The 20,688-nt window shown below is 48.5% G+C and overlaps 1 protein-coding gene across 1 annotated transcript in view; it reads left to right on the forward strand.

Annotated features, from left to right (window-relative positions):
* myo5c (myosin VC) overlaps positions 1-20,688 on the forward strand; it is a 55,479-nt gene that overhangs the window by 25,978 nt on the left and 8,813 nt on the right. The window contains exons 20-27 of the mRNA XM_042301191.1: positions 8,599-8,764; positions 8,908-9,054; positions 9,597-9,855; positions 11,451-11,514; positions 13,209-13,389; positions 13,728-13,821; positions 19,544-19,607; positions 19,707-19,787. Of these exons, the coding sequence (XP_042157125.1) occupies positions 8,599-8,764; positions 8,908-9,054; positions 9,597-9,855; positions 11,451-11,514; positions 13,209-13,389; positions 13,728-13,821; positions 19,544-19,607; positions 19,707-19,787 (1,056 nt within the window). The remainder of the gene's footprint in view (positions 1-8,598; positions 8,765-8,907; positions 9,055-9,596; positions 9,856-11,450; positions 11,515-13,208; positions 13,390-13,727; positions 13,822-19,543; positions 19,608-19,706; positions 19,788-20,688) is intronic.

Consider the following 20,688-nt stretch of genomic DNA (forward strand, 5'->3'; position numbering starts at 1 on the left):
GGCAGTAGACAGAGACTGAGACGGTGAGTGTCTTCACAACCACTACAACAGGCAGTAGACAGAGACTGAGACGGTGAGTGTCTTCACAACCACTACAACAGGCAGTAGACTGATACGGTGAGTGTCTTCACAACCGCTACAACAGACAGTAGACTGAGACAGAGACTGACACGGTGAGTGTCTTCACAACCACTACAACAGACAGTAGACTGAGACAGAGACTGATACGGTGAGTGTCTTCACAACCACTACAACAGACAGTAGACTGATACGGTGAGTGTCTTCACAACCACTACAACAGGCAGTAGACTGAGACAGAGACTGATACGGTGAGTGTCTTCACAACCACTACAACAGGCAGTAGACTGAGACAGAGACTGATACGGTGAGTGTCTTCACAACCACTACAACAGACAGTAGACTGAGACAGAGACTGATACGGTGAGTGTCTTCACAACCACTACAACAGACAGTAGACTGAGACAGAGACTGATACGGTGAGTGTCTTCACAACCACTACAACAGGCAGTAGACTGAGACAGAGACTGATACGGTGAGTGTCTTCACAACCGCTACAACAGGCAGTAGACTGAGACAGAGACTGATACGGTGAGTGTCTTCACAACCACTACAACAGGCAGTAGACTGAGACGGTGAGTGTCTTCACAACCACTACAACAGGCAGTAGACTGAGACGGTGAGTGTCTTCACAACCACTACAACAGGCAGTAGACTGATACGGTGAGTGTCTTCACAACCACTACAACAGGCAGTAGACTGAGACGGTGAGTGTCTTCACAACCACTACAACAGGCAGTAGACAGTAGACTGAGACTACGGTGAGTGTCTTCACAACCACTACAACAGGCAGTAGACTGAGACGGTGAGTGTCTTCACAACCACTACAACAGACAGTAGACTGAGACAGAGACTGATACGGTGAGTGTCTTCACAACCACTACAACAGGCAGTAGACTGAGACGGTGAGTGTCTTCACAACCACTACAACAGACAGTAGGCTGAGACTGATACGGTGAGTGTCTTCACAACCACTACAACAGACAGTAGACTGATACGGTGAGTGTCTTCACAACCACTACAACAGGCAGTAGACTGAGACAACCAGAGACAGTAGACTGAGACAGAGACTGAGTGTCTTCACAACCACTACAACAGGCAGTAGACTGAGACAGAGACTGATACAGTGAGTGTCTTCACAACCACTACAACAGGTAGTAGACTGATACGGTGAGTGTCTTCACAACCACTACAACAGGCAGTAGACTGATACGGTGAGTGTCTTCACAACCACTACAACAGACAGTAGACTGAGACAGAGACTGATACGGTGAGTGTCTTCACAACCACTACAACAGACAGTAGACTGAGAGTGTCTTCACAACCACTACAACAGGCAGTAGACTGAGGGTGAGTGTCTTCACAACCACTACAACAGGCAGTAGACTGATACGGTGAGTGTCTTCACAACCACTACAACAGACAGTAGACTGAGACGGTGAGTGTCTTCACAACCACTACAACAGACAGTAGACTGAGACGGTGAGTGTCTTCACAGTAGACTGAGACGACTGATGAGTGTCTTCACAACCACTACAACAGACAGTAGACTGAGACAGAGACTGATACGGTGAGTGTCTTCACAACCACTACAACAGACAGTAGACTGAGACAGAGACTGATACGGTGAGTGTCTTCACAACCACTACAACAGGCAGTAGACTGAGACGGTGAGTGTCTTCACAACCACTACAACAGGCAGTAGACTGATACGGTGAGTGTCTTCACAACCACTACAACAGGCAGTAGACTGAGACGGTGAGTGTCTTCACAACCACTACAACAGGCAGTAGACTGATACGGTGAGTGTCTTCACAACCACTACAACAGGCAGTAGACTGAGACAGAGACTGACAACGGTGAGTGTCTTCACAACCACTACAACAGGCAGTAGACTGATACGGTGAGTGTCTTCACAACCACTACAACAGACAGTAGACTGAGACAGAGACTGATACGGTGAGTGTCTTCACAACCACTACAACAGGCAGTAGACTGAGACGGTGAGTGTCTTCACAACCACTACAACAGACAGTAGACTGATACGGTGAGTGTCTTCACAACCACTACAACAGGCAGTAGACTGATACGGTGAGTGTCTTCACAACCACTACAACAGGCAGTAGACTGAGACAGAGACTGATACGGTGAGTGTCTTCACAACCACTACAACAGGCAGTAGACTGAGACAGAGACTGATACAGTGAGTGTCTTCACAACCACTACAACAGGTAGTAGACTGATACGGTGAGTGTCTTCACAACCACTACAACAGGTAGTAGACTGATACGGTGAGTGTCTTCACAACCACTACAACAGACAGTAGACTGAGACAGAGACTGATACGGTGAGTGTCTTCACAACCACTACAACAGGCAGTAGACTGATACGGTGAGTGTCTTCACAACCACTACAACAGGCAGTAGACTGAGACTGAGACGGTGAGTGTCTTCACAACCACTACAACAGGCAGTAGACTGAGACTGAGACGGTGAGTGTCTTCACAACCACTACAACAGGCAGTAGACTGAGACGGTGAGTGTCTTCACAACCACTACAACAGGCAGTAGACTGATACGGTGAGTGTCTTCACAACCACTACAACAGGCAGTAGACTGATACGGTGAGTGTCTTCACAACCACTACAACAGGCAGTAGACTGATACGGTGAGTGTCTTCACAACCACTACAACAGGCAGTAGACTGATACGGTGAGTGTCTTCACAACCACTACAACAGACAGTAGACTGATACGGTGAGTGTCTTCACAACCACTACAACAGGCAGTAGACTGAGACAGAGACTGATACAGTGAGTGTCTTCACAACCACTACAACAGGCAGTAGACTGATACGGTGAGTGTCTTCACAACCACTACAACAGGCAGTAGACTGATACGGTGAGTGTCTTCACAACCACTACAACAGGCAGTAGACAGAGACAGAGACTGATACGGTGAGTGTCTTCACAACCACTACAACAGACAGTAGACTGAGACAGAGACTGATACGGTGAGTGTCTTCACAACCACTACAACAGGCAGTAGACTGAGACAGAGACTGATACGGTGAGTGTCTTCACAACCACTACAACAGGTAGTAGACTGAGACGGTGAGTGTCTTCACAACCACTACAACAGACAGTAGACTGAGACAGAGACTGATACGGTGAGTGTCTTCACAACCACTACAACAGACAGTAGACTGAGACAGAGACTGATACGGTGAGTGTCTTCACAACCACTACAACAGACAGTAGACTGAGACAGAGACTGATACGGTGAGTGTCTTCACAACCACTACAACAGACAGTAGACTGAGACGGTGAGTGTCTTCACAACCACTACAACAGGCAGTAGACTGAGACGGTGAGTGTCTTCACAACCACTACAACAGGCAGTAGACTGATACGGTGAGTGTCTTCACAACCACTACAACAGGCAGTAGACTGAGACAGAGACTGATACGGTGAGTGTCTTCACAACCACTACAACAGGCAGTAGACTGATACGGTGAGTGTCTTCACAACCACTACAACAGACAGTAGACTGAGACAGAGACTGATACGGTGAGTGTCTTCACAACCACTACAACAGGCAGTAGACTGAGACGGTGAGTGTCTTCACAACCACTACAACAGACAGTAGACTGATACGGTGAGTGTCTTCACAACCACTACAACAGGCAGTAGACTGTAGACTGAGACAGGACTGATACGGTGAGTGTCTTCACAACCACTACAACAGGCAGTAGACTGAGACAGAGACTGATACGGTGAGTGTCTTCACAACCACTACAACAGGCAGTAGACTGAGACAGAGACTGATACAGTGAGTGTCTTCACAACCACTACAACAGGTAGTAGACTGATACGGTGAGTGTCTTCACAACCGCTACAACAGGCAGTAGACTGATACGGTGAGTGTCTTCACAACCACTACAACAGACAGTAGACTGAGACAGAGACTGATACGGTGAGTGTCTTCACAACCACTACAACAGGCAGTAGACAGAGACTGGCAGTAGACGGTGAGTGTCTTCACAACCACTACAACAGGCAGTAGACTGAGACGGTGATACGGTGAGTGTCTTCACAACCACTACAACAGGCAGTAGACTGAGACGGTGAGTGTCTTCACAACCACTACAACAGGCAGTAGACTGAGACGGTGAGTGTCTTCACAACCACTACAACAGACAGTAGACTGAGACGGTGAGTGTCTTCACAACCACTACAACAGGCAGTAGACTGAGACGGTGAGTGTCTTCACAACCACTACAACAGGCAGTAGACTGAGACGGTGAGTGTCTTCACAACCACTACAACAGACAGTAGACTGAGACGGTGAGTGTCTTCACAACCACTACAACAGGCAGTAGACAGAGACTGATACGGTGAGTGTCTTCACAACCACTACAACAGGCAGTAGACTGAGGCGGTGAGTGTCTTCACAACCACTACAACAGGCAGTAGACTGAGACGGTGAGTGTCTTCACAACCACTACAACAGGTAGTAGACAGAGACAGTGAGTGTCTTCACAACCACTACAACAGGCAGTAGACTGATACGGTGAGTGTCTTCACAACCACTACAACAGGCAGTAGACAGAGACTGAGACGGTGAGTGTCTTCACAACCACTACAACAGGCAGTAGACTGAGACGGTGAGTGTCTTCACAACCACTACAACAGACAGTAGACTGATACGGTGAGTGTCTTCACAACCGCTACAACAGACAGTAGACTGAGACAGAGACTGACACGGTGAGTGTCTTCACAACCACTACAACAGACAGTAGACTGAGACAGAGACTGATACGGTGAGTGACGGTTTCCTTTGACGGTTTCCACATTTTGTTAAGTTACAGCCTTATTCTAAAATGGGTGAAATTGTTTTTTCCCCCTCATCAATCTACACACAATACCCCATAATGACTTCACAATACCCCATAATGACTTCACAATACCCCATAATGACTTCACAATACCCCATAATGACTTCACAATACCCCATAATGACTTCACAATACCCCATAATGACTTCACAATACCCCATAATGGCTTCACAATACCCCATAATGGCTTCACAATACCCCATAATGACTTCACAATACCCCATAATGACTTCACCCCATAATGACTTCCCCCATAATGACTTCACAATACCCCATAATGACTTCACAATACCCCATAATGGCTTCACAATACCCCATAATGACTTCACAATACCCCATAATGACTTCACAATACCCCATAATGACTTCACAATACCCCATAATGACTTCACAATACCCCATAATGACTTCACAATACCCCATAATGGCTACACAATACCCCATAATGACAAAGGAAAAACACATTTTTATACTTTTCCTAATTTATTAAAAATAAAAAATTGATATCACAGTTACAGAAGTATTCTGACCTTTTACTCAGTACTTTGTTGAAGCACCTTTGTCAGCGATTACAGCCTCGATTCATCTTGGGTATGACGCTACAAGCTTGGGACACCTGTATTGGGGAGTTTCTCCCATTTATTCTCTGCAGATCCTCTCAAGCTGTCAGGTTGGATGGGGAGTGTTGCTGCATAGATATTTTCAGGTCTCTCCAGAGATGTTCGATCGGGTTGAAGTCCTGACTCTGGCTGGGCCACTCAGAGACTGAAGCTACTCCTGCGTTGTCTTGGCTGTGTGCTTAGGTTCGTTGTCCTGTTGGAAGGTGAACCTTCACTCCAGTCTGAGGTCCTGAGTGCTCTAGAGCAGGTCTTCATCAAAGATCTCTCTGTACTTTGCTCCGTTCATCTTTCCCTTGATCCTGACTAGTCTCCCCGTCCCTGCCACTGAAAAACATCCCCACAGCGTGATGCTGCCCCCACCATGCTTCACCGTAGGGATGGTGCCAGGTTTTCTCCAGATGTGGCGCTTGGTATTCAGGCCAAAGATTTCAATCTTGGTTTCATCAGACCAGATAATCTTGTTTCTCATCTGAGAGTCTTTAGGTGCCTGTTGGCAAACTCCAAGAGGACTGTCATGTGCCTTTTACTGAGGAGTGGCTTCCATCTGGCCACTACCATAAAGGCTGATTGGTGCAGAGATGGTTGTCCTTCTGGAAGGTTCTCCCATCTCCACAGAGAAACTCTGGACCTCTATCAGAGTGACCATCGGGTTCTTGGTCACCTCCCTGACCAAGGCCCATCTCCCCCGATTGCTCAGTTTGGCCGGGCGGACAGCTCTAGGAAGAGTCTTGGTGGTTCCAAACTTCTTCCATTTAAGAATGATGGAGGCCCCTGTGTTCTTGGGGACCTTCAATGCTGCAGGAGTTTTTTGGTACCCTTCCCCAGATCTGTGCCTTCGACACAATCCAGCCTCGGAGCTCTACGGACAATCCCTTCATCCTCGTGGCTTTGGTTTTTGCTCTGACATGCACATTCAACTGTGGGACCTTCTATAGACAGGTGTCTGCCTTTCCAAATCATGTCCAATCAACTGAATTTACCACAGGTGGACTCCAAACAAGTTGTAGAAACATCTCAAGAATGATCAATGGAAACAGGATGCACCTGAGCTCAATTTTGAGTCTCATAGCAAAGGGTCTGAATTCTTTTGTAAATAAGTGTTTTTCTGATTTTTTATTTTTAGTACATGTGCAAAAATGTTTTCACTTTGTGGGGAATTTTGTGTCGATTGATGAAGGACAAATGTCCACTTTAGAATAATGCTGCAACAAAATTTTAGAAAAGGGGGAAGGGGTCTGAATAATTTAATGGTACGGTCCTAAACCACACAAAACCAACACTAGACACTATGGAACACAAAGCTTTTACTATCTCATCCTGGAATATACAAGGTCAGAGGTCATCTGGCTTTGGCCTAAAGAGCAGGAACCTGGACTTCTTTAAAGAAAGACAGTCATCCTACAAGAAACATGGTATAGATGAGACAGACCCACTGGCTGGCCTCTAGGTTACAGAGAGCTGGTAGCCCCATCCACTAAACTGCCAGGTGTGAAACAGGGAAGAGACTCAGGGGATATGCTAATCTGGTATAGAGCAGACCTAACCCTCTCTATTAAATTAGTCAAAACAGGAACATTTTACGTCTGGCTAGAAATGATCTCAACAGAGAAACATTTCTCATGTGTGCTACCAACAACATTTACCCCCAATATAATCCCCATACTTTAACGATGACAGCTTCTCCATCCTAGAGGGGGAGATCAACCATGTCCAGGCCCAGGGACATTTACTAGTCTGTGGCGACCTAATTGCCAGAACTGGACAAGAACCTGACACACTCAGCACACAGGGGGACAAAACCTACCTGGAGGTGACAGTACTCTCTCCCCCATATGCCCCCCCTAGACACAACTAAGACAACAAAAATAGGTCACAACTCCTGCAGCTCTGTCGCGCACACTGGGTCCGTACATAGTCAATGTTGGGCTTCGAGGAGACTCGTATGATAGATACACCTACAGCTCATCTCTTGGCAGTAGTACTGTAGACTACTTTATCACTGACCTCAACCCAGAGTCTCTGAGCGTTCAGTCAGCCCACTAACAGATCACAGCTAAATCAGTCTACCTGAACAGAGCAATACTCAATCATGAGGCATCAAAGCCAAAGAAACTGCACAATATTAAGAGACGCTAATGTATAGATGGAAGGAAACTAGTGTGGAAACCTACCAGAAAACAATTAGGCAACAACAAATTCAATCCCTTTTAGACAACTTCCTGGACAAAACATTTCACTGTAATAGTGAAGGTGTGAACTTGGCAGTAGAAAGACTAAACTGTATATTTGACCTTTTCAGCTTCCCTATCCAATCTAAATATTTAAAGCAGTCAACCTTAGAAAATTAACAATAATGACAAATGGTTTGATGCAAAATGCAAAAAACCTATCCAACCAAAAACATAGAGACCCAGAGAACCTGAGCCTCGGCCTTCACTATGGTGAATCACTAAAACAATACAGAAATACACTACGGAAAAAGGAGCAGCAGCATGTCAGAGTCCATGGAATCTAACCACTTCTGGGAAAAATGGATCACACTAAACAAACAACTGAACGAAGAGTTATGTATCCAAAATGGAGATGTGTTGGTAAACCACTTCTCCAATCTGATTGGCTCTATAACAAAGAACAAACAGAAAAACCATATACATGATCAATTACACATCTTAGAATAAACTATTAAAGACGACCAGAACCCACTTGATTCTCCAATTACATTGACAAAATATAAACCCTCCAACCCAAAAAGGCCTCACTGCGATGCAGTGCCCTAGACCACTGCGGCACCCGGGAGGCCATACTTAAACTCTTTTAACATCATTCTCAGCTCAGACATCTTCCCCAATATTTGGAACCAAGGATTGATAACCCCAATCCACAAAAGATGGTAGTTATCACATGCTGTTAGCCTCTTCTTCTTTTCACCCTTCCTCCTCCTCCTTGGCATTGTGGGAATATTGAGCTCCGTATTAGAAGGATCGTGTCTCTCCCCGTCTCTCTAGTAAATCTGTGACGGCTGCAGCGTTGAAACAGGGCTGGGCTGCCGTGGTCATTCAGAGGTACTGGAGAGGTCATCTCACCAGACAGATCTTTAGAATGGTCCGGTCCTCCTCAATCATCATCCAAGCCTTCACTAGAGGCTGGATCGCCAGAAAACGCTATAAAAAGGTATTGTGCTGTGTCCTATCTGAAATAGATTTGATTTTGCTGTAGCTATCAACACATTATCTACCAACTGAGACCGCATTGGGAATTTGACTAGATGTCAGTAGTCTGTTTGTATTAATGCGTCTGTGTGTGTCAACTCTCAGATGGTGGAGGTGCAGAAAGCGCTGATCTTACAGAAGTACGCCCGGGCGTGGCTCGCCAGGAGACGCTTCCAGACCCTGCGGCGCCTGGTACACAACGTGCAGCTCTCCTACCGGTGCCAGCAGCTCAGGAAGAAACTGGAGGATCAGGTTAGAACGCCCCCCCCCCCAAAAAAACTGTACAACACTGACCTGGAAGAGGTGGGGTTAGTGGGGTGGAGTCTTGTTGGAAGAGGTGGGGTTAGTGGGGTGGAGTCTTGTTGGAAGAGGTGGGGTGGAGTCTTGTTGAAAGAAGTCTTGTTGAAAGAGGTGGGGTGGAGTCTTGTTGGAAGAGGTGGGGTGGAGTCTTGTTGGAAGAGGTGGGGTGGAGTCTTGTGGAAGAGGTGGGGTGGAGTCTTGTTGGAAGAGGTGGGGTGGAGTCTTGTTGGAAGAGGTGGGGTGGAGTCTTGTTGGAAGAGGTGGGGTGGAGTCTTGTTGGAAGAGGTGGGGTGGAGTAACAGAGAACGTACTGTAAACTCACTCCACAGCTAACTTGAAATGTAGCAGATGGTGTTGGTGGGATGGGATACATTTTCTGGTCTTGGTCTTAGTCTCAACTCATGATCTCTGACTAGACCATAGTGTTTAGTCACTCAACTCGTGTGGTCAAGAAACACCACTGTATAGCATTTCTTTGATGTCTCTCCTTCCAGGGCAAAGAGAACTGTGGGTTGCTCGAGAGGCTGACAAGTCTGGCCGGTGCTCACGCCCAAGGTCTCGACAAGCTGCACAGTCTGGAGGCCCAGCTGGGGAAATCAGCCACTGAGAAGGCTTCGCTAGAGGAGCGAGAGAAGAAGAGCAAGGAGGACGCCGCCAAGACGATCGCCCAGCTTCAACAGGAAAAAGACGGGTTCATCGTGCAAAAACAGGACTTGGAAAAGAAGCTTGCCGATACAGCAACAGAGATGAAAGGTAAAGAGGAAGGAAATGATGGCTCAGATTGTTCTCTTTTTAAACCTCGTAAAAAAAAAAGGTGGTCAGTAGTCTAGTTCAGGATTGCACTGGCATATATGATCTTGGTCCACCGAGCTGGATAACACCGTTGCTATGGATTAGGATTGGGCGATATTTCGATTGTGTCGGATATCAAAGATAATTAAGAGCCCTCGTCGATGGTGACGACAGCCTATTTCAACTTTACCGTAAACCGTACAACTTTACCGTAAACCGTACAACTTTACCGTAAACCGTACAACTTTACCGTAAACCGGACTGTTTACCGTACTTTACCTTACCCTACAACTTTACCGTACTTTACCTTACCCTACAACTTTACCGTAAACCGTACTTTACCCTACAACTTTACACCATAAAGAGCTTCAATAAATATGTTATAAACAATTTACAGAATGCAAGAGTAAAGCAAAATGTCCAGTTTTTTTTTTCTCTCTCTCAATGTCAATGATTTTCGCCATATAACGTACTCTATTTTAAAAGCCTGATTTTGTATTTTTCGTCCCCTCAATTCGATATGAATATGACTTCAGTTTTTATGCATGCTGGCTGGCATTCTCACTTCATGCTACTTCTTGATCAAACAACACATTTATCAGACAGTTTGAAATTGTTTTGAATAAGCTAGGACACAATAGGCTGACGATAATAATGAGAGGTAAAACAACCAATAGCAAGAGAGAACAATTTAACAAGCTTTTTTTTTTTTTAACAAAGCTTTACAGTTGAGCAAAGCTTAGTGTATTATAGATGCATGTATCCTTCTTCCTTGCCGTTGTGAACCAAAAAAAACTACCAAAAAACTAATCCTACTAAAGATAAAGTTACAAAGATTTTTTTTTTTCTTCCCCTATTCTAATAAAGTGGGTCATGTCCTAAAGTTGCAGTTTTCAAATGGGAACCATTTTGAAAGCCAGTCTCTCTATCGGCCATTTTCTATCACCGATTTATTTTGAAGGATAAATATTACAGGTAACAAGAAGTGAAATTGAGCAAACAATATGAAGATGGGAAATGTCGAATGAGAAGTCAAAAGACCACTAAAATAAACTGTGTAGAGTAGGCCTATTTCCATAGCCTACTATTAGCAAGGTAGGCTACAACCTATCTACAAATATAGAAGCCTAGACCTACAAATTTGAATAAATGAATAATCAGCCAGTTGTGGGGGACAGCAGAGTTATGTGCTCTTCAGCCGGGCCCTTGATGATTTCACAACCCCCGTCCATCCGTCCGTCCATCGAGACACACACACACACCTCTTTCGTGCCACAGCTCCAACAGAGGCGACAAAAAAAATAATTGTTTAGCTCCAAAATATATTTAGTCATGAATCCTCTCGTCCCTCCCGTAGCATGTGAGCTTGCGCTAGCTGTCTTTTTAAAAGGTATTTCTTGCCAATAAGGGGCGATACCATCTTTATATCACCATGTTTTATGGGCACTTAATCACGATTGGACAGAGGTTGACATCACCCAAACCTACAAGTATGGGTCCAGAATATTATCCCCTTATAGTAATTTTATACTGTGTTTCACTTCTTTAATTTCTAGATGGCTTCGATCAAATCAAGACGACTCTGAAAGAAGATCTGGAACGAGAAGAAAGATTGAGGAAGTAAGAGTTGCTTCGTGTACCTATACCGTTTTTTAAAACTTCTGAGCCGAGCCGACCTATACCAAGCTAAGCTGTACTGGGCTGGCCTGGTTACTCATCCACCATAGTAGCAGGAACAGTGGGAATATCTGAGCCAGTCCAGTATGGGTCAGGTCCAGTCTAGTATGGGTCAGGTCCAGTCTAGTATGGGTCCAGTCTAGTATGGGTCGGGTCCAGTCTAGTATGGGTCGGGTCCAGTCTAGTATGGGTCAGGTCCAGTCTAGTATGGGTCAGGTCCAGTCAGTGTGGGTCCGGTCCAGTCTATATGGGTCCGGTCCAGTCTAGTATGGGTCAGGTCCAGTCTAGTATGGGTCAGGTCCAGTCTAGTATGGGTCGGGTCCAGTCAGTGTTGGTCCAGTCCAGTATGGTCCAGTCAGTAATGGTCAGGTCCAGTAATGGTCAGGTCCAGTATGGGTCCAGGTCCAGTATGGGTCAGGTCCAGTGTGGTCCAGTCCAGTATGGGTCAGGTCCAGTATGGGTCAGGTCATGGTCCAGTCCAGTATGGGTCAGTACAGTAATGGTCCAGTATGGGTCAGGTCATGGTCCAGTCCAGTATGGGTCAGTACAGTAATGGTCCAGTCCAGTATGGGTCAGGTCCAGTATGGGTCAGGTCATGGTCCAGTCCAGTATGGGTCAGTACAGTAATGGTCCAGTCCAGTATGGGTCAGGTCATGGTCAGGTACAGTAATGGTCAGGTCCAGTATGGTCCAGTCGAGTAATGTTCAGGTCCAGTATGGGTCAGGTCATGGTCCAGTACAGTAATGGTCCAGTATGGTCAGGTCCAGTAATGGTCAGGTCCAGTAATGGGCAGGTCCAGTATGGGTCTGGTCCAGTATGGGTCAGGTCCAGTATGGTCCAGTACAGTAATGGTCAGGTCCAGTATGGTCCAGGTCATGGTCGAGTAATGGTCAGGTCCAGTATGGGTCAGTACAGTAATGGTCCAGTCCAGTATGGGTCAGGTCCAGTATGGGTCAGGTCCAGTCGAGTAATGGTCAGGTCCAGTATGGGTCAGGTCATGGTCCAGTCGAGTAATGGTCAGGTCCAGTAATGGTCAGGTCTAGTAATGGTCCAGTATGGGTCAGGTCCAGTAATGGTCCAGTCCAGTATGGGTCTGGTCCAGTATGGGTCAGGTCCAGTATGGTCCAGTCCAGTATGGGTCTGGTCCAGTATGGGTCAGGTCAGTATGGTCCAGTCCAGTATGGGCCGGCCCAGTATGGGTCAGGTCATGGTCTGGTCTAATGGTCAGGTCTAGTAATGGTCTGGTCTAGTAATGGTCTGGTCTAGTAATGGTCAGGTCTAGTAATGGTCAGGTCCAGTATGGGTCAGGTCATGGTCTAGTACAGTAATGGTCAGGTCCAGTATGGTCGAGTAATGGTCAGGTCCAGTATGGGTCAGGTCATGGTCCAGTAATGGTCAGGTCCAGTATGGTCAGGTCCAGTAATGGTCAGGTCCAGTAATGGTCAGGTCCAGTATGGTCCGGTCCAGTAATGGTCAGGTCCAGTAATGGTCAGGTCCAGTAATGGTCAGGTCCAGTATGGGTCAGGTCATGGTCCAGTACAGTAATGGTCAGGTCCAGTATGGGTAAGTACAGTGTTGTTCAGGTCAGGTCCAGTATTGTGAAAAGGACACAATATTGATCTAGTTTAGTTTCTCAGGATTGCAGAGAACAACCTTGACCTGCAGAAGGAGGACCATGAGAAGGAGGTGGAGATTCTGAGGGAGGAGAACAGGAGGCTGAAGGAGGAGAGAGTCCGCCTGCAGAGACAGACGGAGGAGGGGGCGCAGGTCAACACTGATCTACAGGACCAGGTCATACAGCTCACCAAGCACGTCAAGGTGAGGTCATTGGTCGTACAGCTCACCAAGCACGTCAAGGTGAGGTCATTGGTCGTACAGCTCACCAAGCACGTCAAGGTGAGGTCATTGGTCGTACAGCTCACCAAGCACGTCAAGGTGAGGTCATTGGTCGTACAGCTCACTAAGCACGTCAAGGTGAGGTCATTGGTCGTACAGCTCACAAGCATGTTAAGGTGAGGTCATTGGTCGTACTGCTCACCAAGCATGTCAAGGTGAGGTTCAAAGGGTGAAGGATTACTTGACTGATGTATTGATTGATGGATGGATGAATGTATTGATTGGTTGGTTAGTTCATTGATTGATTTTCTTCTTCCAAGGTTATACCTGAGTTACGGAAGGATCTTCATAACCTCCAAACCCAGAGAGATGATCTGGACCGGAGAATGAAGGGGCAGTCAGAAGAAGCGATAGGTACAGTAGGTCTACTCTGTTAATTCACACTACTGTGCCCTATACTGTCCTGGCTACCCATCCACCATAGTTGCTGATGCAGTGGAAAGGACAATGTGAAAAGAAAACATCCAAGCCAGTCCAGTGTGGTTTAGGTCCAGTACAGTGTGGGTCAGGTCCAGTACAGTGTGGGTCAGGTCCAGTACAGTGTGGGTCAGGTCCAGTACAGTGTGGGTCAGGTCCAGTACAGTGTGGGTCAGGTCCAGTACAGTGTGGGTCAGGTCCAGTACAGTGTGGGTCAGGTCCAGTACAGTGTGGGTCAGGTCCAGTACAGTGGGGTCAGGTCCAGTACAGGGTGGTTTAGGTCCAGTACAGGGTGGTTTTAGGTCCAGTGTGGTTTAGGTCCAGTACAGTGTGGGTCAGGTCCAGTACGGTTCAGGTCAGGTACAGTGTGGTTCAGGTACAGAACAGGGTGGTCCAGTATGGTTCAGGTCCAGTACAGTGTGGTTCAGGTACAGTACAGGGTGGGTCAGGTCCAGTATGGTTCAGGTCAGGTACAGTGTGGTTCAGGTCCAGTACAGTGTGGGTCAGGTCCAGTACAGTGTGGGTCAGGTCCAGTATGGTTCAGGTCAGGTACAGTGTGGTTCAGGTACAGTACAGGGTGGTTCAGGTCCAGTATGGTTCAGGTCAGGTACAGTGTGGTTCAGGTCAGGTACAGGGTGGTTCAGGTCAGGTACAGAACAGGGTGGTTCAGGTCCAGTATGGTTCAGGTCAGGTACAGTGTGGGTCAGGTCCAGTGTGGTTCAGGTCAGGTCCAGTGTGGTTCAGGTCAGGTACAGTGTGGTTCAGGTCAGGTCCAGTGTGGTTCAGGTCAGGTACAGTGTGGTTCAGGTCAGGTACAGGGTGGTTCAGGTCAGGTCCAGGGTGGTTCAGGTCAGGTACAGGGTGGTTCAGGTCAGGTACAGGGTGGTTCAGGTCAGGTACAGGGTGGTTCAGGTCAGGTACAGGGTGGTTCAGGTCAGGTACAGGGTGGTTCAGGTCCAGGTATGGTTGGTTCAGGTCAGGTACAGGTGGTTCAGGTCAGGTACAGGGTGGTTCAGGTCAGGTACAGTGTGGTTCAGGTACAGGTACAGTGTGGTTCAGGTCAGGTACAGTGTGGTTCAGGTCAGGTACAGTGTGGTTCAGGTCAGGTACAGTGTGGTTCAGGTCAGGTCCAGTGTGGTTCAGGTCAGGTACAGTGTGGTTCAGGTCAGGTACAGTGTGGTTCAGGTCAGGTACAGTGTGGTTCAGGTCAGGTACAGTGTGGTTCAGGTACAGTGTGGTTCAGGTCAGGTACAGTGTGGTTCAGGTCAGGTACAGTGTGGTTCAGGTCAGGTACAGCGTGGTTCAGGTCAGGTACAGCGTGGTTCAGGTCAGGTACAGCGTGGTTCAGGTCAGGTACAGTGTGGTTCAGGTCAGGTACAGTGTGGTTCAGGTCAGGTACAGTGTGGTTCAGGTCAGGTACAGGGTGGTTCAGGTCAGTATGGTTCAGGTACAGTACAGTGGTTCAGGTCAGGTACAGTATGGTTCAGGTCAGGTACAGTGTGGTTCAGGTCAGGTACAGTGTGGTTCAGGTCAGGTACAGTGTGGTTCAGGGGTCAGGTACAGTGTGGTTCAGGTCAGGTACAGTGTGGTTCAGGTCAGGTACAGTGTGGTTCAGGTCAGGTACAGTGTGGTTCAGGTCAGGTACAGTGTGGTTCAGGTCAGGTACAGTGTGGTTCAGGTCAGGTACAGTGTGGTTCAGGTCAGGTACAGTGTGGTTCAGGTCAGGTACAGTGTGGTTCAGGTCAGGTACAGTGTGGTTCAGGTCAGGTACAGTGTGGTTCAGGTCAGGTACAGTGGGTGGTTCAGGTCAGGTACAGGGTGGTTCAGGTCAGAACAGTGTGGTCAGGTCCAGTATGGTTCAGGTACAGTGTGTTGGTCAGGTCCAGTGTGGTTCAGGTCAGGTACAGTGTGGTTCAGGTCAGGTACAGTGTGGTTCAGGTCAGGTACAGTGTGGTTCAGGTCAGGTACAGGGTGGTTCAGGTCAGGTACAGTGTGGTTCAGGTCCAGGTACAGTGTGGTTCAGGTCCAGTATGGTGGTTCAGGTCAGGTACAGTGTGGTTCAGGTACAGTACAGTGTGGTTCAGGTCCAGTATGGTTCAGGTCAGGTACAGTGTGGTTCAGGTCAGGTACAGTGTGGTTCAGGTCAGGTACAGTGGTTCAGGTCAGGTACAGTGTGGTTCAGGTCAGGTACAGTGTGGTTCAGGTCAGGTACAGTGTGGTTCAGGTCAGGTACAGTGTGGTTCAGGTCAGGTACAGGGTGGTTCAGGTCAGGTACAGGGTGGTTCAGGTCAGGTACAGGGTGGTTCAGGTCAGGTACAGGGTGGTTCAGGTCAGGTCCAGGGTGGTTCAGGTCCAGTGTGGTTCAGGTCAGGTACAGGGTCAGGTACAGGGTGGGTTCAGGTCAGGTACAGGGTGGTTCAGGTCAGGTACAGGGTGGTTCAGGTCAGGTACAGGGTGGTTCAGGTCAGGTCACAGGGTGGTTCAGGTCAGGTACAGTGTGGTTCAGGTCAGGTACAGGGTGGTTCAGGTCAGGTACAGGGTGGTTCAGGTCAGGTACAGGGTGGTTCAGGTCAGGTACAGGGTGGTTCAGGTCAGGTCCAGTATGGTTCAGGTACAGTGTGGTTCAGGTCAGGTACAGTGTGGTTCAGGTCAGGTACAGTACAGGGTGGTTCAGGTCCAGTATGGTTCAGGTCAGGTACAGTGTGGTTCAGGTCAGGTACAGGATGGTTCAGGTACAGAACAGGGTGGTTCAGGTCAGGTGGTTCAGGTACAGTGTGGTTCAGGTCAGGTACAGTGTGGTTCAGGTCAGGTACAGTGTGGTTCAGGTCAGGTACAGTGTGGTTCAGGTCAGGTCCAGTGTGGTTCAGGTCAGGTACAGTGTGGTTCAGGTCAGGTACAGGGTGGTTCAGGTACAGGGTGGTTCAGGTCAGGTACAGGGTGGTTCAGGTCAGGTACAGGGTGGTTCAGGTCAGGTACAGGGTGGTTCAGGTCAGGTACAGGGTGGTTCAGGTCAGGTACAGGGTGGTTCAGGTCAGGTACAGGGTGGTTCAGGTCAGGTACAGGGGTGGTTCAGGTCAGGTACAGGGTGGTTCAGGTCAGGTACAGGGTGGTTCAGGTCAGGTACAGGGTGGTTCAGGTCAGGTACAGGGTGGTTCAGGTCAGGTACAGGGTGGTTCAGGTCAGGTACAGTGTGGTTCAGGTCAGGTACAGGTACAGTGGTTCAGGTCAGGTACAGAACAGGGTGGGTCAGGTCAGTATGGTTCAGGTCACAGTGTGGTTCAGGTCAGGTACAGTGTACAGGTACAGTGTGGTTCAGGTCAGGTACAGTGTGGTGGTCAGGTACAGTGTGGTTCAGGTCAGGTACAGTGTGGTTCAGGTCAGGTACAGTGTGGTTCAGGTCAGGTACAGTGTGGTTCAGGTCAGGTACAGTGTGGTTCAGGTCAGGTACAGTGTGGTTCAGGTCAGGGTACAGTATGGTTCAGGTCAGGTACAGGGTGGTTCAGGTCAGGTACAGTGTGGGTCAGGTCCAGTATGGTTCAGGTCAGGTACAGTGTGGTTCAGGTCAGGTACAGTGTTCAGGTCAGGTCCCGTGGTTCAGGTCAGGTACAGTGTGGTTCAGGTCAGGTACAGTGTGGTTCAGGTCAGGTACAGGGTGGTTCAGGTCAGGTACAGGGTGGTTCAGGTCAGGTACAGTGTGGTTCAGGTCAGGTACAGTGTGGTTCAGGTCAGGTACAGTGTGGTTCAGGTCCAGTATGGTTCAGGTCAGGTCAGTGTGGTTCAGGTCAGGTACAGGGTGGTTCAGGTCCAGTACAGTGTGGGTCAGGTACAGTGTGGTTCAGGTCAGGTACAGTGTGGTTCAGGTACAGTACAGTGGTTGGGTCAGGTCCCGTGTGGTTCAGGTCAGGTCCAGTGTGGTTCAGGTCAGGTACAGTGTGGTTCAGGTCAGGTACAGTGTGGTTCAGGTCAGGTACAGGGTGGTTCAGGTCAGTACAGTGTGGGTCAGGTCCAGTATGGTTCAGGTCAGGTACAGTGTGGTTCAGGTCAGTACAGTGTGGGTCAGGTCCAGTATGGTTCAGGTCAGGTACAGTGTGGTTCAGGTCAGGTACAGTGTGGTTCAGGTCAGGTACAGTGTGGTTCAGGTCAGGTACAGTGTGGTTCAGGTCAGGTACAGTATGGTTCAGGTCAGGTACAGGGTGGTTCAGGTCAGGTACAGGGTGGTTCAGGTCCAGGGTGGTTCAGGTCAGGTCCAGGGTGGTTCAGGTCAGGTCCAGGGTGGTTCAGGTCAGGTCCAGGGTGGTTCAGGTCAGGTCCAGGGTGGTTCAGGTCAGGTCCAGGGTGGTTCAGGTCAGGTCCAGGGTGGTTCAGGTCAGGTCCAGGGTGTGGTTCAGGTCAGGTCCAGGGTGGTTCAGGTCAGGTCCAGGGTGGTTCAGGTCCAGGTCCAGGGTGGTTCAGGTCCAGGTCCAGTGTGGGTCAGGTCCAGTACAGTGTGGTTCAGGTCCAGTACAGGGTGGGTCAGGTCCAGTGGGTTCAGGTCAGGTACAGGGTGGTCAGGTCCAGTACAGGGTGGGTCAGGTCCAGTACAGTGTGGGTCAGGTCCAGTACAGGTTCAGGTCAGGTCCAGTGGGTTCAGGTCAGGTACAGTATGGTTCAGGTCCAGGTACAGGGTGGTTCAGGTCAGGTACAGGGTGGTTCAGGTCCAGTACAGTGTGGGTCAGGTCCAGTATGGTCAGGTCAGGTACAGTGTGGTCAGGTCAGGTACAGTACAGTGTTGGTCAGGTCCCGTACGGTTCAGGTCAGGTCCAGTGTGGTTCAGGTCAGGTACAGGGTGGTTCAGGTCAGGTACAGGGTGGTTCAGGTCCAGTACAGTGTGGGTCAGGTCCAGTATGGTTCAGGTCAGGTACAGTGTGGTTCAGGTACAGTAGTTGGTCAGGGTGGTTCAGGTCAGGTACAGTATGGTTCAGGTCAGGTACAGTGTAGGTCAGGTACAGTGGGTTCAGGTCAGGTACAGTGTGGTTCAGGTCAGGTACAGGGTGGTTCAGGTCAGGTACAGGGTGGTTCAGGTCAGGTACAGGGTGGTTCAGGTCAGGTACAGGGTGGTTCAGGTCAGGTCCAGGGTGGTTCAGGTCAGGTCAGGTCCAGGGTGGTTCAGGTCAGGTCCAGTGTGGTTCAGGTCAGGTCCAGTGTGGTTCAGGTCAGGTCCAGTGTGGTTCAGGTCAGGTCCAGTGTGGTTTTCCTAGGCTCCAGTGTGGTTACAGGTCAGGTCCAGTGTGGTTCAGGTCAGGTCCAGTGTGGTTCAGGTCAGGTCCAGTGTGGTTCAGGTCAGGTCCAGTGTGGGTCAGGTCAGGTACAGGGTGGTTCAGGTCCCCTACAGGGTGGGTCCCAGGTCAGGTACAGGGTGGGTCAGGGGATCAGGTACAGGGTGGTTCAGGTCAGGTACAGGGTGGTTCAGGTCAGGTCCCTACAGGGTGGTCCCAGATCAGGTTGGGTGGTTCCAGTTAAACCCCTACTGGTTCCAGGTCAGGTTGGGCTGTCTCCAGGTCAAACCCCTACTGGTCCCAGATCAGTGTGAAAAAGGATGAAGTGCTTCCAAAAGATTTTGTCGCCAGGCCGTGATCGTTTTGTCGCCAGGCCGTGATCGTTTGTGACTCTTTTCCTATAGCTAAGATGAGTGTGATTACAAGACAACTTCTTGGTGGCATGATGGAAGAGGAGGTCATTTCCAGGTAGTGTAATTTCTATACATATGTAACTATTATTCTCTATACATATTTGGGACAATGATAGTTTCAATCCAGTTTACACATGTTTTTTTTTGTTAAAAGGTTGGCCTCCGATGGGCCAGAACAGATATATGAAGCTGGGGATCTGTTGACGGCTTTTGATGGGCTGCAGAAAGCTACCAGGTCTGACACGTTGGGTTTTTCCCATCCACAAACCCCTACTGGTCCCAGATCAGTTTGTGCTGTCTCCACAAACCCCTACTGGTCCCAGATCAGTTTGTGCTGTCTCCACAAACCCCTACTGGTTCCAGATCAGTTTGTGCTGTCTCCACAAACCCCTACTGGTCCCAGATCAGTTTGTGCTGTCTCCACAAACCCCCTACTGTATGGTCACTGTCGTGATGCTTGCAATCCCAAGGTTGTGGACTCAATTCCCACAGAGATCACATGTACTAAAAACGTATACACTCACTATGCTGAAGGTGTCTGGATGAAAGATGAAAGTTAGCACTGCTTGCTACGTGACAGAATGTTAGCACTGCTACGTGACAGAATGTTACAGAATGTTAGCACTGCTACGTGACAGAATGTTAGCACTGCTACGTGACAGAATGTTAGCACTGCTACGTGACAGAATGTTAGCACTGCTACGTGACAGAATGAATGTTACAGAATGTTAGCACTGCTACGTGACAGAATGTTAGCACTGCTATGTGACATAATGTTAGCACTGCTACGTGACAGAATGTTAGCACTGCTACGTGACAGAATGTTAGCACTGCTACGTGACAGAATGTTAGCACTGCTACGTGACAGAATGTTAGCACTGCTGTTACGCTGACAGAATGTTAGCACTGCTATGTGACAGAATGTTAGCACTGCTACGTGACAGAATGTTAGCACTGCTACGTGACAGAATGTTAGCACTGCTACGTGACAGAATGTTAGCACTGCTACGTGACAGAATGTTAGCACTGCTACGTGACAGAATGTTAGCACTGCTACGTGACAGAATGTTAGCACTGCTACGTGAGCAGAATGTTAATGCACTGCTACGTGACAGAATGTTAGCACTGCTACGTGA

The sequence above is a fragment of the Oncorhynchus tshawytscha genome, linkage group LG19 (genome assembly GCF_018296145.1).
Source record: "Oncorhynchus tshawytscha isolate Ot180627B linkage group LG19, Otsh_v2.0, whole genome shotgun sequence".
Taxonomy (NCBI): Eukaryota; Metazoa; Chordata; class Actinopteri; order Salmoniformes; family Salmonidae; genus Oncorhynchus; species Oncorhynchus tshawytscha.